This window comes from Abramis brama (genome assembly GCF_963993115.1).
Source record: "Abramis brama genome assembly, chromosome: 2".
Taxonomy (NCBI): Eukaryota; Metazoa; Chordata; class Actinopteri; order Cypriniformes; family Leuciscidae; genus Abramis; species Abramis brama.
Window position 1 is genome coordinate 50,948,642 of NC_139964.1, and position 22,267 is coordinate 50,970,908.

At 38.2% G+C, this 22,267-nt stretch overlaps 1 protein-coding gene across 6 annotated transcripts in view; it reads left to right on the forward strand.

The window, feature by feature from the left end:
* lrba (LPS-responsive vesicle trafficking, beach and anchor containing) overlaps nt 1-22,267 on the forward strand; it is a 266,377-nt gene that overhangs the window by 184,249 nt on the left and 59,861 nt on the right. For all 6 annotated transcript variants that reach the window (XM_084095942.1, XM_084095944.1, XM_084095945.1 and 3 more), the window contains exons 40-45: nt 3,813-3,930; nt 5,154-5,256; nt 9,796-9,911; nt 10,555-10,667; nt 19,800-19,940; nt 21,741-21,860. In XM_084095942.1, the coding sequence (XP_083952068.1) occupies nt 3,813-3,930; nt 5,154-5,256; nt 9,796-9,911; nt 10,555-10,667; nt 19,800-19,940; nt 21,741-21,860 (711 nt within the window). The remainder of the gene's footprint in view (nt 1-3,812; nt 3,931-5,153; nt 5,257-9,795; nt 9,912-10,554; nt 10,668-19,799; nt 19,941-21,740; nt 21,861-22,267) is intronic.

A 22,267-nucleotide genomic window follows, 5' to 3' on the forward strand; every position in this document is an offset into this window, starting at 1 on the left:
GAAACAGCAGGCCCTCTCCAATATCTCCTCCCTTTTATTCCCATGAATTCTATCAAGTTTTCCAATATTGCATCTCCAGTGCACTCGGCTTTGAATGTTGATGTTGATGGATCACCCACTTCCTCCTCCTCATTAATTTCATCACCTTATCGCCCAGGCCACTTCATTTGACCAAAAGGTAATAATAAATGTCCCATTCGCAATCTTTAACACACTCAGCCAGGCGGAAACACTTAATAACAGCATACAAATTGAACTTCAATCACCTCATTTTGCTCTGCAGATGCATTGGCACATTAAAAGCCAACATCTGAGAGTATGAGTGCACTCTCTCACACACATGTAATTGTATGCCATCGGTTGCCAAGCTTCAAATTGAGCGTTATAATGCTCGTTTATTACATATTTTCTAAGTGAGGATGGGGATTCTGTCAGCGGCAGGAGAGCCGTTTCCTTTTCCTCACTGCGAACGCCCTTATCACAGCTCAAACACAAGTGCACACTTTGCCCAACAGAGACTGCTATTCAGAGACTCATTTATCTTTCTGAGAGAGCGCTGGATAGTTCACTCGCTCTCTGTCTCACACTTGCTATCTTAGCTTTTTTCTCTCCCGCTACCTCCCCCCCCCTTCTTTTTTTTGGCGTGGGGTGGGGGGGTATTTTCAATTAGATTTCATTCAATTCTGTCAGAGACGGAGCACATGCTCTCGAGCACTGGTCCCTGGTGTGTGTGTCGCTTGGAGGATGTCGTTTGCGCGCACAGGGTCCTTTGGCAGAGGGCAGAATGTCTGTTTGAGAGATGTGTCCCTCTTCATCTCAGACTCGTTTCAGCGGCTGACAGAGACAAATGACAGCACTCAGAAATGACTTGCTGCCTCTTGATCCTAACAGGTTGAGCGGTTTGAAATGACACACGCATACATACACATTCCCATTTCGACTTCAACCTTTTGTTGTCTGTTTGGCATCAGTATCATGGCCTTGAAATTAGATTTATTTTTGGCATAAATGGGAGAACATTTCATCCAGAACAAGTATAGACAAAATGGAATAAACAATTAATTTATATCTGTAGAAAAGTATTTTAAAGTGGCTTTAAACGTCTAAATGACAAAAAAAGGCACTGTGTGCATTGGATCATTATTACAGTTATAAATATGTTTCTGGCATGTTATATGTTTGGCAACAATTCTTTTAACCCTAACTGATGCAGTGTGTAGCTTTTCATTTCTTAAACAGACATTTTGGAAGATGTATCCCCTTGCCATATTCCAGGAGGACAATGCCAAGATTCAATGGGTTCAAATTGTGAAAGTGGTTTTCACAGGGAGCCAGAGGAATCATTTTCACACATGATTTGGCCACCACAGAGGCCATAACTCCATTGAAAGTCTTTGGGATGTGCTGGAGTAGACTTTACAGAGTGGTTAGACTCTCCCATTGTCAATGCAATATCTTGGCCAAAACTTAATGCAACTCTTGATTGAAATAGATGTTATGATGTTTCGACAACCTTATGCATCAATGCCACCAGAAATGGACACTGTAATCAAAGCTAAAGGCGTTCCAACTCAATATTATAGTGTGCAACTTTTTTGGAGAGGCAGATTTTCGGACAACAATCAAGAAAACCGAGAGAGTTAATTACAAGGCTAGTACATGAGGTACATGAAGACAAAATATGATATTAGATGCACAACAGACTGTCATATCAATCTACAGCATGTCAAGCCAAGGCACTGCATCAATGCTTTATTCCTTTGGGTTTGAGAAGACAGGAGCAAGATAAAGTGTGAACTATTGAAGTTCTGCTATAGAGATGGAATGAAGCACAGGTTAAAGGTCATCTTTTTAGTCAGCAAGATTTTATGGGCTGATGTTCATCTCCAGATGCCCCTTTCAAGTGACTTTCATCTGAAAATAATTAGCAATGAGCTACTTTTATTTTTATGTACAATCTGTTGTTTTCAGTGATGCAGAAATAATGGATATTTAATTGTTTTGTATTCACTCATTTTGACTATTTGCGCATTTTTGATTACTACTGCAATTATCTAACATATACTTGCAATAGCACAAGACTATGACAAAGATTTTACCTTTTAAGTACACTATTCTAAATTAATTTAAGCATCACAACACTGATTTGAAACCAGCAATCAGTAAGTGCTGATTTGGTATATATAATTATTATAATCAATGTTAAAAACGGTTTAGAATTTTGTGGAAACTATTTTTCCGAATTCTCTGAATATTTATCAGCTGTATTGGCTAGAATTTGAATACTGGTCCATCCCTACTTGAAGGTGGGCTCTTTTGACTTAGGCCTCTAAACAACCACTTAATACCCATGCTTAATCGTTTATATTTGCTTTGACTCTTTTCACTCCTTCCATTTAGAATGGCAGGTAATGATCAGGTCGTGAAGTGTGTGTTATATTATGCTGTTGTGTTGAGTGGTGGGTGGGTGGGTGGGTGTGTGGGTGGTTGGGGGACTCTTGCAGCATTAACACTCCTTACATGGGGTTAATTTCATTACCAGTCCATCGCAGCTGCTGCTAATACACAATGCAAACAGACAGATCCTTCAGATGAAGTTCCTCGATTACACTTGTGCAAGTGGATTACATCTTTATGACCCTGTCCGTAATCTCTCAGCTGTAATAAACTCCTCCATGCTCAAACTTCTCCATGATACCTTGGTTAGGTAGTGCATCAGATATCACATTAATGGTGCGGTTTCCATACCAACTGCCTGACAGAGGGGAGATGAGGAAGATAAATAGAAGAGCAGGGCCATCTCGCATGCCGCTTGTCAGGGAGTTTGCGGTGGCGAACGGCAGCGTTACCGGGGCGGTGGAACGACCTTAATCCACATTTAATTGAACTCCGGAGACTTTGAAGTGAGTCTGCAGAGCAGACAGGAGCAGTGACATTGCTCGCAGCACACAGCACAGCTGATGCCCTCTCTTTCTCTCTTCTTCCATCCTCTTCCCTTTCTCTCATTAATGAGTGCATATCTGTGTTAGCCTTGCTACTGGAAGATCTGAATGCCTGATAAACTCAGCTGTTTATCCGCCCTAATCAGAGCCCCACAGATCAGGTGTGGTGGTCTCTTTCTCCTCTTCTTTCCTAATAACCAGTCTGTAATAAAGCTAAATTAGAAATGTGAGAAAATATTGAGCATGTGGAGGTAAAGAAACAGATATCTGCAGCAACATATTGTAAAATGTGACATCAGCAAAAAGAAAAAAGAAGTGTATTATCTGTCCCTTTTCTAAAAAAAAAAAAAATCTGAGCACTATTTATGCATTGTTTTTATATAAATTAATGTACAATTTATATGTAGAAATGTATAAATTAATAATAATATTTTCTAGCATTTTGTTTTCAACATTTCTTGCGCTTTCTGAACAATTGTTTTTAATATTTCTTGTATTTTCTGGACAATGAAGTATGATGATTGTGCAGCAGCAACACATGATAAAACCATTTCTCGCTCACACTAACATGAAGGGCAAATACTGATAGATTTCCAGTTCTCTTGGTACTGATTACCTTTTAGTGAACTGTGGCCTTCATGCTCCCCTTTAGTGTGTGTCTGAATAGGGCTCATTTTAGCGCTTAAAGCATCTCTTTTTCATGAGGACTGATCAATAATACACATTAATCCTGCACTGCAACCCTGAGCATGAGCTGTGGGTGATAAATGAACTAAAACCTTCCCTCTGCCCTGCTGTTTTCTTACTCATATTCCCTTTATTTTTTATATTTTCTCTGATCAGTTGTCTTTGTTTGTGTCTCCTGAACAGATTGTAGCCTACACAGAGGGTTTGCATGGGAAATGGCAGTTCACAGAGATCAGAGCGATTTTCTCTCGCCGATATCTGCTACAGAACACAGCGCTGGAAGTCTTCATGGCCAACAGGAGTAAGCTCTGATCACTTGCTGTTCTGGAAAATCTTAAAGGGCTCATCAAAATGTATTTTTTGAGGAGAGACTATAGAAAACATGTTTTAAAACTCCAGAGTTCCAAAAAACAATTATTAATTTATTGAAAAAACAAAAAACGTTACTAACATTAAGTTGACCTCTATTTTTTTTTAAATTAAAATTATGCATTTAATTATTTAATTTAAAGGGCCTATATGCGTTTTTCTGAAATTTAAACTCGCGACTGACACCTGTGGTCAAAAAATGGAACTGCTCTTCCTTTCTGCTCGCTCTCGTACGTGCACACTTCACAAGTCATCCGCTGCAAAGAAGTCAACATTATGTTTACAGAGGTAAGAACAGTCAAATACATATATTGTTTGAGAAACTAAGGCTAATTGCTGACTAGCGGTGGTGGCAGAGTGATCTTAAACGTTTAACATGAACGCGCTTGACGTCACATCCGCAGACAGCGCGCGAAAAATCCGACCCGACAGAAAATAGGAAAAATAGAATACAGGCTTATAGGTGCACCCACTGTAAGCTGACAAGGTGTCAGTATGCTCATCAGGAGATGTTTGAGTCATAAATGGTCAAATAAAAAGGCTATTGTTACGTTTATTTTGGGGAAAAAGTTGCATATAGGCCCTTTAAAGAGGCTACATGCGATTTTCTGAAATTTAAACTCGTGACTGACACCTGTGGCCAAAAAACGGAACTGCTCTTCCTTTCTGCTCGCTCTCGTACGTGCACACTTCACAAGTCATCCGCTGCAAAGAAGTCAACATTATGTTTACAGAGGTAAGAAAAGTCAAATACATATATTGTTTGAGAAACTAAGTTTGTTTGCTGACTAGCGGTGGTGGCAGAGTGATCTGAAACGTTTAACATGAACGCGCTTGACGTCACATCCGCAGACAGCGCGCGAAAAATCCGACCCAACAGAAAATAGGAAAAATAGGATACAGGCTTATAGGTGCACCCACTGTGAGCTGACAAGGTGTCAGTATGCTCATCAGGAGATGTTTGAGTCATAATTGGTCAAATAAAAAGGCTATTGTTACGTTTATTTTGGGGGAAAAGTTGCATGTAGCTTCTTTAAAAAATGTTTTACAAATTTCAGTTTTTAACATGACTTCTTTAAAACAGTTCAACAGAAATTCTACTATTTATTTACACACAGTGAATGAAGTGTGTTAAATTCTCATTCCTCCCTACAGCGGCGATCATGTTCAACTTCCCAGATTCGGCTACAGTGAAAAAGGTGGTGCACTGTCTCCCCAGAGTTGGAGTCGGAACGAATTTTGGCCTTCCTCAGACCAGGTATTTTCTGTATTTCAGCTCTTTATAATACCTGCAGAAAGCTATCCATTCACATTCATCTCACTGATACTTGTGCGGGACCTCCTGGAAGTATGTGATAAGCTGTGCGATATGGACAAAAAATACTATCACGATGTTTTGATCAAAATTGCTATTTCAGGTTGGTTTTTTTTGTTTTTTTTTGTAAATTTTATTTATGCAGATTTTTTACATACATAATACAAAACAAACAGAAAAAAGGCAGTAAATCAGACAATTAAGGCACAAAAAAAAAAAAAAAAAAAAATCACATAAAGCCAGCACTTTATATAGAAAGGCCAGCACATTATATAGAAAGGAAAAAGTATAAATACACATGTCCGTTCAGTGAACAGATGTCCCAAAAGGTCCACTCACACAGATTGAGTCAAGGAGGCCTGAGCCGAAGGGGAGTGGCAAAGTCTCTGTAAGGATAACTGTCCAAAGTTAAAAAAAAATTAAAAGAAAGACAATACAATGCATTTAGGTCCCAGTTTGTGGTCTATCCTTCCTGATATATTCTATGAAAGGGCCCCATATCTTCTTGAACTTATCTCGATAGTTAGACATAGAAAACCGAATTTCTTCAAGGTGTAAACAGGAAACCATATCATTAAGCCACCTCTTGAAGCAAGGAGGGGAAGCTGACTTCCACTTTAGGATAACCCGTTTTGCAATGGTCATACCAAACATGAGGGCTTGTTGTAAAGCGGATGGAAGAGCCAAAGAACCGTTGGAGCAGCCCAGTATCACTAAGAGACAGTCAGGAACCAGATGTCTATAATAAACAGCACTGTACAAACTAAAAATGTCAACCCAGAATCTTGTGAGCTTAGAGCAGGACCAGAAAAGATGCCCAAGAGTTCCATTAGCTGATTTTCATTTATCACAAGTGGGGGAAACAGCAGGAAATAATTTGTTCAGTCTAGTCTTGGAGTAGTGCAACCTATGAACTACTTGAAATACTTACTTTAATATGGAGAGAGGGGGTTGCCACAACGAAGAGATGCTATTTCAGTTTTGACCACGATTTTGAAACAATATTTCCTTACATACTTGTATGTACAGTGCTGGTCAGAATTATTTGCCCCCTTGGTAAATATGATCAAAGATATATGTAAAAAATTGTTTATCCTTTTGATATTTTATTTAGAAAAAAATGCAAAAATCCTTTTATTGAAGTAAAAGAATTGAAAGTGGGGGGAAAATCACATTATGAAATAAATGTTTTTCTCCAAAACACATTGGGAACAATTATTTGCCCCCTTTTATTAAATACTTTTTGCAACCTCCTTTTTCCAAGATAACAGCTCTGAGTTTTCTCCTATAATGCCTGATGAGTTTGGAGAACACCTGACAAGAGATCAGAGACCATTCCTCCATACAGAATCTCTCCAGATCCTTCAGATTCCCAGATCCATGTTGGTGCTTCTTCTCTTCAGTTCAGCCCACTCATTTTCTATAGGGTTCAGGTCAGGGACTGGGATGGCCATTGCAGATGCTTGGTTTTGTGCTCAGTGACCCATTTTTGTTTTGACGTTTTGATGTTTGTTTTTGTATTATTTTTTATCTGTTGGTATTTGATCGAATCCATGAAGCCATGTATCTGAACAAGATGTCCAGGACCTCTGGCAGAAAATTAGACCCACAGCATTAAAGATACAGCAGAGTATTTCATTTTACACATGGGGTACTTTTTTATCCCTGTGTGCACCAAACCCATCTTAAGTGTTTGCTGCCAAGTGTTTTTTTTTTATTTTTTTTTATCTGTCCATAGAATGTTTGAAAAGTAACTGACACTACTGGAACTTCAAACAGGACGGATTCTATGGTTAGATGAAAGACACTGAACAGACAGAGCAAACACTGAACCCTATAGAAAATGAGTGGGCTGAACTGAAGAGAAGAAGCGCCAACATGGATCTGGGAATCTGAAGGATCTGGAGAGATTCTGTATGGAGGAATGGTCTCTGATCTCTTGTCAGGTGTTCTCCAAACTCATCAGGCATTATAGGAGAAAACTCAGAGCTGTTATCTTGGAAAAGGAGGTTGCAAAAAGTATTTAATAAAAGGGGGCAAATAATTGTTCCCAACGTGTTTTGGAGAAAAACATTTATTTCATAATGTGATTTCCCCCTCACTTTCAATTCTTTTACTTCAGTGAAAGGTTAGATTTCTGCAAATTTTTCTAATAAAATATCAAAAGGATTAACAATGCAGATTCATTTTTTACAGCCATCTTTGATCATATTTACCAAGGGGGCAAATAATTCTGACCAGCACTGTATCATTTTATTAGGAAGCCGGCTTTATTGACGATATTTGTGTGCACCATAGCTTTGCATAAATAATATGTGATGGCATCGATTATTTCTTTATGCCATTTTGAACTCTTTTCATATGTTGTGCAGTTTGCAAATGCCTGTATTATGCTATATTTTTGTTCCCCTGGTTCAGAATGTGTTTTTAAACATGCGCTAGACAGATGTCTTTAACCATTGCGCTTGCGTCTTTTGACATGCGTTCAACTTGTCTCTAGACCAGTGCCTTGTATTTTTTAACCGCAAAAACGCATTCTATATGAATAGCGTTTTCAGTTTTGCCGCAACTATAGTTTAACAGGCCTTGCAAATGACCTGGCTCCATGATACATCATCTCTCCTGTATCCAAAATTCCAAAATCCAAGTCCTTATCCTTCCTTGAATTCACCTTCCCTGTTTCTGTGCTTTCTTCGAAGTCGTAACACTAAACCCACTCTATTCATGTTGTACATTGAGGGAGCTAGTGGAAAAATCATGTTTTCTGCAGTTTAGAAATTGCGTGTGCTCACACTTTCGTGATTTTGAATTACCACACAGCCCTACTTTCTGCCATCTTTGCTCATGGTCGCTCAGTTCTGCACTTGCAAATCTGTTGGCCAAGCATTTGCTTCAACGTTTGCGGACTTTAGTATGTATCTGGCCTAACACTGCTTGTTTGTGTGTTAATGTGTGTATGGTGTGGGGGTGGCTGTAACACTGCCTAATTACCTTCACACAAACACAATTCACATCATTTATTTATCTCCCCAACTGAGAAATAAATACAGGGGCCAGTGCAGAGCCTGCAGGGCAGACTGGGAACACAGGAAACACACACACACACACACACACACACACACACACACACACACACACACTGCTGCAGTTGTAGTTCAGCCAAAGAAAAGTTGATTTAGATTTATGAAATTCCATAACAATATCCTTCTAAATCAGTGTTCTTATTAACATTCACTGAAACTACATAACTATAGGGTAACATAATGGGTAACATTATATAGTGGATATTGATTCCTCACATGGCTCTCGGTGGCTCTTAACTGGTCAGAGGTTTTTGTGTGGCTACTGACCATTACAAACCGCCCTCTCCCGCCATGAATTCACTTATACCCTTCTGCTAACATTCGTGTGGCATTTCCCTTTCGCTCTGTGTTAGGAGGGGTAAAGGGCAGTGGAAACTTCAGAGAGGCCTAATGACTGTAATCACGCTGGGTGACAGTGATAAATTCTCTAATTTCGCTTTGTTTTAATTGGATGGAGAGTCATTTATTTTAGTGTCCACATATTTGCTTGCACTGTGCATGTTCATTTAACAGGTTCCCACATTACCCATGATGCCATTGTGTGTCTGTGTTCATGTCTGAATTTGGATGTAGGATATACTGCATTCAGAATTCTAGAAGAGTTTTTTTGGTATTGATTCTGATTGGCTCAGCGGTATTTCATATAACAGTACTGGAATGTTTCACTGTTTGTATCAGTGCTCTAGAATTTGAATATTGGCTTCTTATGGTAAGTGTTTTCATTGGAGCAAAAAATCTAATCATATTGTGTCTATTATTTATGCTAATGTTGTATGAAAGCCATTTCCCATAGATTTAAAGGTATTTTTCTATTTAGAGATTTTATGTGAATGGAATCCGTTGTTGAAATGAAACTTTTCTAGCTGTGTTACTTCTTCTTAATCCAGCAAAATGCTGTAAAAGTCCCGAATTGATGTATTGTGGTAACATAGCCATAGGATTTGAGAAGTGTTTCATAACTGTTTGAGCACTAACAAGGTTACATTGCTGTAAAGTACATGTAAAAAATGTTTAAGCCAATCACAAAATTCTGAAGTAACTGACACAATTACAATTTGTAAGCCTGTGACATGGGATTCAAAAATCACGATCGTCAAAGTGATTAGATGCTGAAACAAAAGAGACTTTTCTCTGTCTGAGTGATAAAGAAATTAGTCAACAGATTACTAGATCAGTTAGAGGTTCTCTTACTATCTTACTATATTTCCATCAAATTGATAAAATTTCCATTTACTGAATTTTATGTGTACTGAAAACAAATACTTTATTTTGATTTCTTATATTTGAAATGTATTTTAATGCCATTAAATGGTATATTGTAAATCAACTGATTGGCAAAGATATGCACATTTAAGATTACTCTTTGAATTTCTGAATGTGTTTTTTCTTTCTCTGATAGACGGATTTCTCTGGCCAGCCCGAAACAGCTCTACAAGGCCTCCAACATGACCCAGCGTTGGCAAAGACGAGAGATCTCCAACTTTGAGTACCTCATGTTCCTCAACACCATTTCAGGTAAAAATCAATGATACCTTAATGCTAACCATCACCAGACATTCTCCAAACATCAACTCAGCTTATGTACTAATGAATGAATAACACCTCCGTATGACACAAGCAGCGACAAAAGTGATCTCTTCCATGTTAATCTGAGTTTCTGTTTTGCTGTGTTGGGCCACAGAGTCCCACCCACACTGAAACCTCATTGGACCAAAGCCCTGCAAATGGAATATCCTCATGTCTTTAGGACATAGAGTTAGACAACTAATAAAGACGAAAGGAATTTGGACAAATACTAAAGGCCCCGTCTCTAAAAGCCCCGTTTCTCCAGTCATGGTACACTGAAAAATAATGGGTGTAGAAACAATTTTCACATTTAGAAATTGCTAGTAAATTAATTATAATTGACAATTACAAAGAAATGACAAGTAACGCATTGAATTAAATGTAAAATTTTAAAGTAGAAAATATGAAATAGTTTTTCTTGTAAAACGTAAAATAATCTTTGTATCATTTACAACTTTGCATAATAATTTAGTGTTTCAGTGACTCTATTTAAAGGACTGTAATTAAGGGACATGATGACAAAGTGAAATCATGGTCATGATAAAGGTAACAAGAATCAAGGAAATGTGTTTTGACACTCCTTGTGTTTCAGGTCGTACATTTAATGATCTGAACCAGTATCCTGTGTTCCCCTGGGTAATCACCAACTACGACAGTGAAGATCTCGATCTCACCCTGCCCAGTAACTACAGAGATCTGTCCAAGGTAAACACATGACCACATAGACACACACACAAACACTCTGAGCCAACAACCTGAACCTCAGAGAACTCCTGTAGTTTCAGAGACTGAAGGACATGTCTGAAGTAAAGTTTTGAAAACACGAATACACGGGAGTATTTGAGTGAAAACCCCGTCCGGCAGCTTTAACGATGAATCTGAGCCTGATAGACAGACGTAACTGTCTAGCGAGGGAGGGAATGACTGCCGCTGTAGACTCATCGCTGTGAGTCTGACCGTACATGTAGTAAAGCGTTTGCGGCCGCGTGCGCGTCACCTCATGCCAGGCACCCTCAACCGCAGACAAGTCAGATAATGGGTCCGTGTCTCTCCTCCTCCCCTCTCCCCCTCAATCAACCCCTCAGAAGCCCCCTACATCCCGCCTCTCACCTCCTCCCCCATTCCCGTTAGCCAGCCAGCCTCCCTAAGGAGCTAATTAATGAGCATAGTAGTACTTGAGCTAACCACACAGACAGACTGACACAGCTCGCTGCTGGGAACACCAGACCTGCCTTTGTCTCTCTCAGTCTCTCGCTCAATACATAGGTATCTTAAATTGTATCACACCATTTGAAGGCAGCTCAGGAGGATTTATATCCTTGGCCAATAATGTTTTTTTTTTTTTTTTTGTCTCTTCCTGATTCAACAGTATCAATTACACGCACTGTTCTTACACTAATTTCTTTTAAATACAGAGATTTAGTGGCCAGTCATGTCGATGCTTATACTGAAGAGTAGGGTGGCTCAATGTTTGATATAATCCTGATATACGTATATAGTAAAATTGCTACAATTCAATGGCTGCAAATGAGATGTACACTAACGTTGAAAAGTTTGGAGTCAGTAAGTGTTCTAAGTATCTTATCTAGTCGGTAAGTATCTTGTGCTCACCAAGGATGACCAAGACTATTACTATCACCAAGACGACTATTTTTCAGTTTTCAATTTTCATTTTCAGCATCTTTTCTCCAGTCTCAGTGTCACATGATCCTTCAGAAATCATTATAAAATGCTGATATGGTGTTCAAGTAACCCCACTGTATAATAAATGTGTAATCATACATATGATACATAAGATTAGATATGCTGTGTCTTACATTATAATATAGCATATTACAACACTGTAAATATATAGCCTGGGACACACCAAGCCATCTTCAAAGAACTAGCGGCAACGAAAACCGACGATATTGTCGCCTCGCGTCGACTGCATATGGACCAAAAAGCTGCACTTGAACAAACAACATAGACTACAACTGACTGCAAAGCAAACTAGTACGTGCATTCTGAACCTGCGTGTAAGGAATTAACTGTCTATATCAGGTATCAATAGTCTATATTCGTCATTCAAAAGGAGAAACCGAAAAAAGGATCAGCGCTTGCTTACCATTTTGAATATCAGTAATGTTGATCATTTTCTTCATTTTAAGCTGCTCATGTTGTTAAAAAAAAAAATTCACCTTCTGGAATGCTCGGGTTGGATTGGATAACATAACATTAGAACGTCTTGACTTACTTGCTCTCTTTCATTACTTTCGCTTTAATTCTCATGCACTGACTCATTCGTTAAACTGAACAACCAATCAGGTCCCACTCTCACCGACGGCCCCAATGCCGATTCAACATGCTGAATCAGGCAAACTGCCGCCGATGTGTAGCCTGACGTCGTCATACTGAGATTCTAGTCAGAATGTGAGTCTGATACTGCATTGAGCTGTGATTATGGGGCGTGTTTCAACCGAACCAGGAATGAAAATGCCTCTGCACTCAATTGGATAGACCTACAACCAATCAGAGCAACAGAGTAAGTGACGTATGTTTTTTATTCATGTTTCCGATCGACAAATGCCTTGATCGCGGTCGATATCTTCTATAACAGACGCGATGGCGGAATCTACACATGATGTTTTATAAACAAAGTTCGGGAGGAGCACGTTCAAATAATCAATCCAATCAACTTGTCATCAAACAATTACCATGTCTACCCTATCAGCATGAGAGGAAGCATTTATTTATTCCCTCTGTCAACTCACCTAACATTCCTTGACAGTTTTCAGCATCCCTCCACTCACTCTCGGCTTGTTCTTCCACAGCCTGGAATACGGGGGGAGTACTTTGGGTTCGGGCCGAATACCGATCCTGGAGCCTCTCCTCGGACAGCACGCCAAATATGCATTTATTCTATCTGACTTATTTGTAAGTGTGAACTCGTGAAATCTCAATTCTCCAGCGGCAGTCATCTTTGTTATAAACAAATTCAACCCAAGCGCTCTTTGGTGACGTGGATGATTACGTTACTGTTGATCATCTGTCCATCATCGTATAAAGCCCGCCCTGACAATTTGATTGGTCCAAACAACTTTTGTTGTCATAATAGATCCTCAACGGATCAAGTCCAGACTGAACTTCCTGACCTAAAAAATTTGTGGGCGGGGCTAAGTTCGGCTGGCATCCAGGCGAGCCGATGTGTGGAACACACTTCGAAAACTAGCCTGACAGATGCTCGCCGACACACACTCGCTTGGTGTGTCCCAGCATAAATGTTGGTTGCCTTTCCCCTAATCCACATTGCAGCTATTCAAACAAGTACAGTGTTCTCCTGAATCAGGACTCAGAATAAATTACTTGTGCCAGTGAATCGAGGTTGTTCCCCTGGTTGATCATTCTGTGGTCCTGACCTTGGTCTAATTGCAATCGATTGTTGTGTAGCAGGTTTACCTCTGAACTACTAATAGCTGCTTTGCTGAAGTGACAGTGATTAACCAGGGTTAGTCAGAACATGCTACAGTCTGATCTGTTTTGTCCAGATGATGATGGTTATTATCATTTTAATTAAATGCATTTCACTTATGTTTGTATCTTAAAACCAGTGTCTTGAAGAGCTCCTTTCTCAGTGTAGACCTAATAAATATTTCATGTCAAGTGCTGGGGGGCACTCCTCCAAAAGAATGCTCTTTACTTGCATTACACCATTTTGGTAATTGAGTTGCAGGACAAAAGTTGTGTTTTAAAACGCCTCCACCCTCAAACTCCACTTTAAAAGTGCTTGTGAAATCTTGCCAGTCACTGCCTCAAAAATGACCATCAATTTCATGTAATGGTGGCCAATGGAGGGAGGACAGAAGATTACTTTTAGAGCTCAGATGATCGAACGTGTGTCCACTCTGACCCAAAATGGCAGAATAAATCAGTTCTAAGAGGCAGGAAAACAAAGGACTGAGAGATAATGGAAGATACATTTCTGTGGAAAAACAACCGTGATGTTTCAGAAGTCACCCTTACTGTCTTCAGTCTGAGATCATTGCTCACTTATTGCTCTCCAGTGGAGGTTTATATGTAAGATGCTATCTGTATCTTCTGCGCGTGTGTATATATATATATATATAGTTCTGGGCAATATGTAATGGATATAATTATAATATTTTCAATATTGTCTAGTGGATAATATAAAATTAATCAACTTTGTGAATAGACTAATCTATCTCATATCCATCTATCGTATAAAAAATATGTGTATGTGTAGCAAGCTAACAGTGTCTTGTAAGTTTTCCTCTGTTAGAGTAGCAGCCTGGTCTCATTGTTAATACGTAGGTAATACACAACTTTTACAGGAACAAAACAAAGCCTACATTTGTGTATGTTTGGATAGATTCTGAAACGTACAATATGGATGTATTGACAGTATTTAAACGTAAGCGTTATTGTGTACTTACAGCTAAAGAAACAAAACATTTACTAATATATATAAATGTGTATAATTGCCCTTCCACCATTTTATAGATTCATCCCGTAACCCTACCCCAAAACATAACCATTTTATAGAGAATATAAAAAGAATATATAAAATGTATGGACAGAAATGTGTAGGAAAATGAAAATTTCAGTAACAAAACAGCATTAAAAATATATTTTGAACTGCTAATCCCACTCCTATCTCTCTAAACCTACCCATAACCATTTCTTAAAAATATGTACAGTTATAAAGACAAGCATAACAGACAAATGTAATCACAATAATTTATTTATTGCAAAAATGTCAGAAGCGGTAACTAAAGTAGCCCAAATGACGATGTGTTACAGTCGCAGTCCTCTCTGGCGGTATACAATAGTTTTGTATGAGGTACAGAGCAGAATTTAAGTTATTAATCGCTGAAAATCTTATCCCGATCCACTCTGTGAAGGCTCGCATTTCTCATTTAAATGCACATCAGTCAAAACATGTCGCAATCTGTGACAAAGCCGATGAGAGCCAGTGAGCGTTTGATATCACTGCCGTAAAACATGTCGTAAAGCTTCTTGAGGCAGCAATTTTTTTAATTTACAAGGAGTGCGGGATTTGACATTTACGATCGCTGCAGAGAATGGAGATAAAGATCACTGAATAAAGGCTTGAATTTGGGTCTGTTCCTCACAATTACAGAACACAAATAGTGTGATAGAGTGATTGAGTGATTTGTGAGTTTATGTTGCATTTTGGTGCATTTTATGGTTTTATACTATACTGAGAAAATGCCCTTAGTGTTAACAAATAAATTAATTCATGATAAATAATGGTTAAACAACTACAGAAATGCTATTCGTTTTAAGGTTTTAAAGTGTAGTGTTGTTTAACATTATGTAAATCATTTGAAACAAGTTTGCAGTAGAAGTTACACAGAACAGAACAAAATGTTATCATTTCATATTAAATAGATGAGTAAACTGTGTTTAATAAATGCGACTGAAAACATAATACCATTGCTATGACAGTTAAATACAATAGAATCATAATGCCACTATTTAAATATTCATAAATAAGGATTCATACAGATTTGTACATCTGTATAGTTGTTCATATGTAAATAATTTGCGTTTTACCGGTGTTCATATGCAATGCTGGGGATATTACTTATAAATTGGTTGCTGATTCCAATTTACATGACAAAAATTTTAGTTAGTAACATAATCCATTACATTACACATTTAAGGTAATGTAATCAGACTACTTTTTGATTACTTTTAGATTACTTTTGACCTACCTCGTTTATCATATTGATTTGAATAGGATAATGTTGTACCATATTGATATAAAAATGGCCAGCACACAGCTTGGGGCATATCTTTTTATTTTTTTTATTAATTTGTTCTTCCCCTGTGCCATTTCTTTGCAATGGCTTCTTCCCACTAGGTTAAAAGACAACAGACCTATAAACCATCATACATCACCCTCGCCTTTGTTTCTCTCTCTTTCCCTCCCTCCCTCAAACTCTCTCTCGAGTTTTGACAGCCTTGCCTTTATGTTCAGTCAAGCTTTCAAGCCTTAGGGAGAAACGGAGGCCGAGCAAAAGCAGCCCCCTCATCTGCCACCCCTCCCTCTGTAGCGAACAACAGCAAATCTCAACAATCTTTATTACAACTGCCTTATTCATGCTGTTGACACAGGCAATATCAGTGTATGGCCAGTGGACCATGACATCACAGCCTCGCCTGTGAAGGCCATCTGAACCTTGTATAAGCTGTGCGTCTTTCCTCTTTTTGTCCTTAACCCCTCCCGCTTTCGCTTGTCGTCTGCGTATGCCACATCCCAGCTCTGCTTTGATAGAAACAGGTCATGTGGGACCTTTTACATAGCGGGGTGAAATTGCCATAGACGCTGTGTGACACGCACTGTCTTTCCTGCAGGCAGAAGAATGTGCTTCATGAATTTATGTTCCTTTTGTCTCATCGTTGTGACCCTGCTGGCTTTCTTATCATAAACTCTAACCTTTTCATGACATCTGGTACAGCTGGAGTTATCACTGCAACCAGAAAGAACAAAACTGACACAACTGAGTGAGCTGCTCACCTAATGGAATAGATCCCTTGTTCACTTAAAGTCGCGTGTGTTACGTTTTTTTTTACCCAACCTTATGTACATCCAAGTGAAACTTACTATCGTGAAGAAAAAAAGGTGGATGGAGCTCTGTTCATCAGTGGTCGATTGGATGGAGGCAGATCTGAATTTGAATTTGCAGTTGATTGTGAGAAAGGAACTTGATTTAAGTGGACTAAATGATTGGAGAAGTTATGACTGTTTGATTAAAAATAACAAGTTAAAAAAAATGAAACATGCATGGCTGAATCGTTCATAATGAGAACATTCAGATGCATTTAGAAAATAGGGTGAATTTCCATTTAATGCCGACTTTAATTGTGATATTGTGATAACAGAAAACTTAAATAATATGATTTCCATTGTTAAATTGTAAATGTATCACAGTATATTAAGAAATATATGATGGGTAACATCCTATACTAGTGGAGTAACAGAAAAAAAAGAAAAGGTGTCCTTTCTAAGGCATAATTTTATATTTGTACATTAACATAAATAACACCTGAATATATTGACCTGTTTCTACACCCTCACAGTGATGTAGTTAATGGCATATTGATTTGCATCACAGCATTTACACCCTTTCAACTGAGCTCTAGATACACATTCACACCTTCTCTAATACATGCTTCAGGCTTTCCTCCATATATTGAAACTTCCTAATTCTGATGCCAAAGTTTCATTTGTTTATTTATTCACTCACATTTATTTTATTGAGAAAGTAGATAAAAAACAGCTTGTTTAGCCATTTAGCATAGTGGATTGGTTCATCTAGTATTATAGCATATTATGGCACTTTTAAATGCTGTTTCAGTACAAAAAACACTTTCAGTGATTTTATTTTATTTTATATATATATATATATTTTTATATTCAGTGCTTAAGTTAAGTCACTATCATTCTTTCTATGATATATTGGGATTTATTTGGAAATATCTGTGATGTTTGCCTGCCGCAATTTACCCGGCACTGTTACAACCTGTGGAAGTTTAAAAGAATGGTTTGTATTCATTTTCATCATTGCAGTAGTAATTTTTTACAAATGATTGAGAAATGTTAGAACCATGGATATACCCATGTAGTGAAGCACACTTCTGGCATTTAAAGAGCCAATAAAGGTGCTTACATCACAGTGGGTGCAATTTTTTTTGGACTATTTTGTCTAATTTGTTTGTGCTATTACCTGATTTGAATAAATCGTTCGCAAATAAACAAAGCTATGAGTCGCAATTCATGAATTCCCCTCGAAAGCCTGAATTTTGATCAGCACGGTGAAGTCCGCATACTGATAGCTACTGGCAGTCTGTTCAGATTTGCAGTCTAATTAAAAACATTGGGGCAGCTCATTTATTTGAGCCGTCACTAGAGAAATATTCAGCAGTGCTGCCAGAGCGTATTAGGATCGGTGGTGTGCGTTCACTCCATCACACTGCGCTGGGGTATGGGGATAACCCTGATGAACGACACTGTCATGAAACCCTATTGTACTGGAGAGCCTCCGACGGTAATTTACTGCCGTAAACAACACGAGGGGCTCGCACGAACACACACTCGTATACATGCACACAAATTTACACATTCACATAGAAACACACTCTCACTCACGCACACTCTGAGCTATGATAGAGATGTTTTTTATCCCGCTCACCCTTTTCTTTCTTTAATGAGGGTCCTGTTATTACCGCAATCAATCAGTTAAATCGCGCAATGTTTAATTCAGTATGTGTTCTCACCGTAGTTGCCACAAGAGAGCAGACCGTGTGTCATTGTCAGCCCAGGGCTGCATTCCACTTTAACGCACACACACACAGACACACACGGATTGCATTTGAGTCCATGCAGCATGAGTCTATTACATTTCAGTGGCAATTATTACAAGCTTTAATGATTTACAATCAAATGTTGATTAAACCGTGCTCCTTTTTAAATCCCAATTAAATCCAAGACATAGTTTAATCACGATTATATTAGAATTAGTGGAATATAATTAACCTCAGACCCACAGCCCTTGGCCTTGTTGCACAGTGGTAAATCTCACATAAATGCCGGCACACATGGACACGTATGCACAGTGGAGCATTAAAAGATACAACCGCAGGTTTCACACCCATATTGTCCTAACACCATTGTGATCAATAGAAAAACAGCTGAGGGCCCTCATTATAGAGCTATGATATGAGAAAGACATTGAGATGGTCAATCTGTCCTGCCCACTGTCATTTCAAGGAGCTTCATCATTCCGTTACTATTGATCAAACTAAGGAATGAGAGACGGACAGAGAGCTGCAGTCATTTTCAAGAGTAATAAAGACTCAGCAGGGTAATAACAATACATATAAATGAGCATTTAAATAATGGCCTGCTTCCATACGCTGGGTTTCTTCAGATCAATAATAAATTAAACTAGCTAATCAATACTTTTGATACAACCCAATGCAGGACAGGATTATATTAGTATTAGTCATATAGGAATGCCACATATGAACATCCTCATGAACTCCCTTGCCTTACTCTGAAAATAACTTTTATTGTTAATGGTTAACACCATTAAGAATTCACAAATGTACACTTACTTTTCCAAATTAATTATTTAGCAAGGATGCATAAAATCACACAGATTTTTTCTTTTTTCTTTTGAACTTTCTATTTCTAAAAGAATCCGGATTTTGTATTATTATTTTTTTATCACTGTTTACACAAAAATATTAAGCAGTACATCCATATTCAACATTAAAAATAATAAGAAATGTTTCCTGAGAGCCAAATCAGCATATTAGAGTAATTTCCAAAGGATCACGTGACACTCAATGGAAAGTAAATGGGCACAATTCTTTTGGTCACACTTTATTTTAAGGTTTCTTTGTTACAGTTTAATTATACAGCTAAGTGTAACTGAGTAATATTTATTAGCAACATGTACTTACTGTAGAGTTGGGATTAGGGTTTAGTTTGGATTAGTTGCTTGTAATTATGCATCATTTACTGTTTGAAATATAGTAAATATAGGTAATGTGTAAAGGTGTATATAGGTAATTATTCACAGCTTCACACAGATATTGATCTTTAAAATAACCTATTATTTATTAATCTATTATTGATTAAACTTAACAACTGCAGTAAATTAATTTACATAAATGATTGTCATTATTATTTTACCCCCACACCAACATTAATTTTCTCATATTTAATGCCTGTAGACCTTGTTCTTACATACAACTTCACAGTATATTGCTTTGTTTCTTGAATGTTGTCTTTTCTCATTACAGCCCATTGGTGCACTCAACCCAAAGAGAGCTGCATTCTTCTCAGAACGTTTTGAATCATGGGAGGACGATCAGGTGCCCAAATTCCACTACGGCACACACTATTCCACCTCCAGCTTTACTCAGATGTGGCTACTCAGGACTGTAAGTTGCACACACACACACACACACACACACACACACAGAGACAGTCTTGTTTGCTATCTTTGTGGGGACTTTCCATAGACGTAATGGATTTTATACTGTACATTCTATATTTTCTATATTTTCAAAAAAACAAACATATGATTTATATCATATTCCATTGATTTATAAGCTTCTTTGGGGACCTCAATGACACCGTGGGTCCCCATGAGTCAGTGTGCATTCAGGTTGAAGTCCCCACCGGGATAGAAAAACAAGCACACCCAAACACACACACACACACACACACACACACACACTGTCACATGCAGATATCAAGCACAACAGTTTTTCCAACTAACACCAAACTGCACAAAACAAAATTCTCCAGTACCGGTTTTTAAATCTTTTTTTATAGCATCAGAGAGTGTCAGTGTCCCATTTGTCAGTGCATTATTTGACTTCCTTTAACGTTTATTTTTTTTTCATAATCTGTTTGTGTAGGACGAATAAATGGGACATGATTATAATCGTCCAAATGATTTGCCACTTTTAAAGGGTTTTAAAACAGACAGCGACTCTGTGCTCTTCATGCTGCAGTAAAATGCTAAACATTCATCATGTGATTGGTTGTGAAACACATTGCAACTAATTGTTGTTTATAATTGGGCATGTGTGCGTGCTCAGTCAGGTTGATTTATTGTTATATTGAAATGTAGGCCTTATCTGCATACTAACAAACTCAGAACACATCGCTCATCTTCCCTTCATCCTTTGTGTTCTAATATCTGCAAAGAACAAAGACATGACACACTGGAGGAAAAATACTTCATGGTTTATAACAATATTTTGAGCAAGCATAGTTTAGTACAATAAAAGCACTTCTACAGTATATTAGTTTTACAGTAATGAAGTCCCATAATCTTCTACAACTCTCAAAGCCTTTGTACAGTGTCAGTTACTCTTCATTTAAATTATGTCTGTGTTTTATTTTTCACATTTATTTTTAATATATAGTCTATTCACATATCCCTTATAAATTCTGCTCACAAAGAGAGAGGGCTAGAGGTCACTAACCCATTTCTGGCCATCTCCGTAATTGTTACAGTTTTTCACTTTCATTGCCATTCCCTGTTGGCCCATTGTATTGATCCCTTCTCATTATTATCAGGCTTATCCCAAATCCACTTCACCAAACACCCTAATTCATGTACCATAGCACAAATCAGCAACCTCATGATATCGAGGCTCTTGACAGAGAAAAGGAGGGCGTTAAATTCAGTCAAACACCCAAAAGCTTCTGCGTAATTAGGATATTTTTCTTTCATGGTGTAGCCTACCGGGGTGTTATTCACTCTAATTGCGTCCTTCTCATCGGGGACGTATTGTTTCAAAAGAACCACCTATTGATTCTGCACAAACAAGATTAAGCATGATTAGAAAAGAACAAATAATGCACTTGTAAAGGCTTTACTGTCTGCCCGGGGTTAATAACAGGTTTCTTTAGCATTCAGGTCCTTTTTTGGAGAGGATGTCGTCATTTAGTGCACACAAATTAGGATCATATTGTATAGGGCTTTGTTATGAACAGCAGGAATCTATGCTAAGTAGGAGATACTGACTGGGTTGCACATTGAAAAATGTTCAAATTGGAGGCTAAATATTGATCAAAGTAGACTCGTAGTTATTAAATACATGATCTTTGTTCAGTGGAATTTGCCCTGTAGTTGTTTTAGGTCCTAACATGAGTTTTTAATACTCGTTTTAGCATTAATGTGTGTGGAAAGTAAGATTTTTTTTTTTCTTCTCTCTTATTCTCAGGAGCCTTTCACAACATTCTTCCTGAATTTCCAAGGTGGGAAATTTGACCATGCAGATCGCACTTTCTCCTCAGTGTCCAGAGCCTGGAGAAACTGCCAGAGGGACACATCTGACGTGAAGGTACGTCCATGTATGTGCATGTCGACGCACATGCATACAGTATGGATGAATTGTCATATTACCATAGAAATGCTTCATATTTTTGAAAGTGTAATTTATTGTTAACTCATCCTTGTTTATACACGTGCACAAAGCTGTGCTTATTTCTTCTCAGCCGGGGATCAGCCCGTCCCTGGCCTGGATTTGGTTTTCGTCTTCCACTGATATTTTGTTTTTTTCACAAATGTGGAGACTATTACATGATTAGACGTTTCTCTAGTGAGTTGACTTCCTCTTGGTAACCGGAGCTTGCTGGGACTTGGTGTGAGGGCAGTTGTCATGGAGACACTGCAGCTCTCTGCCCGGCTGCCCCCATCACCTCTCCATAAAAACTGGCCCTAGCACATGTACGGTCACAAGCAATCCTT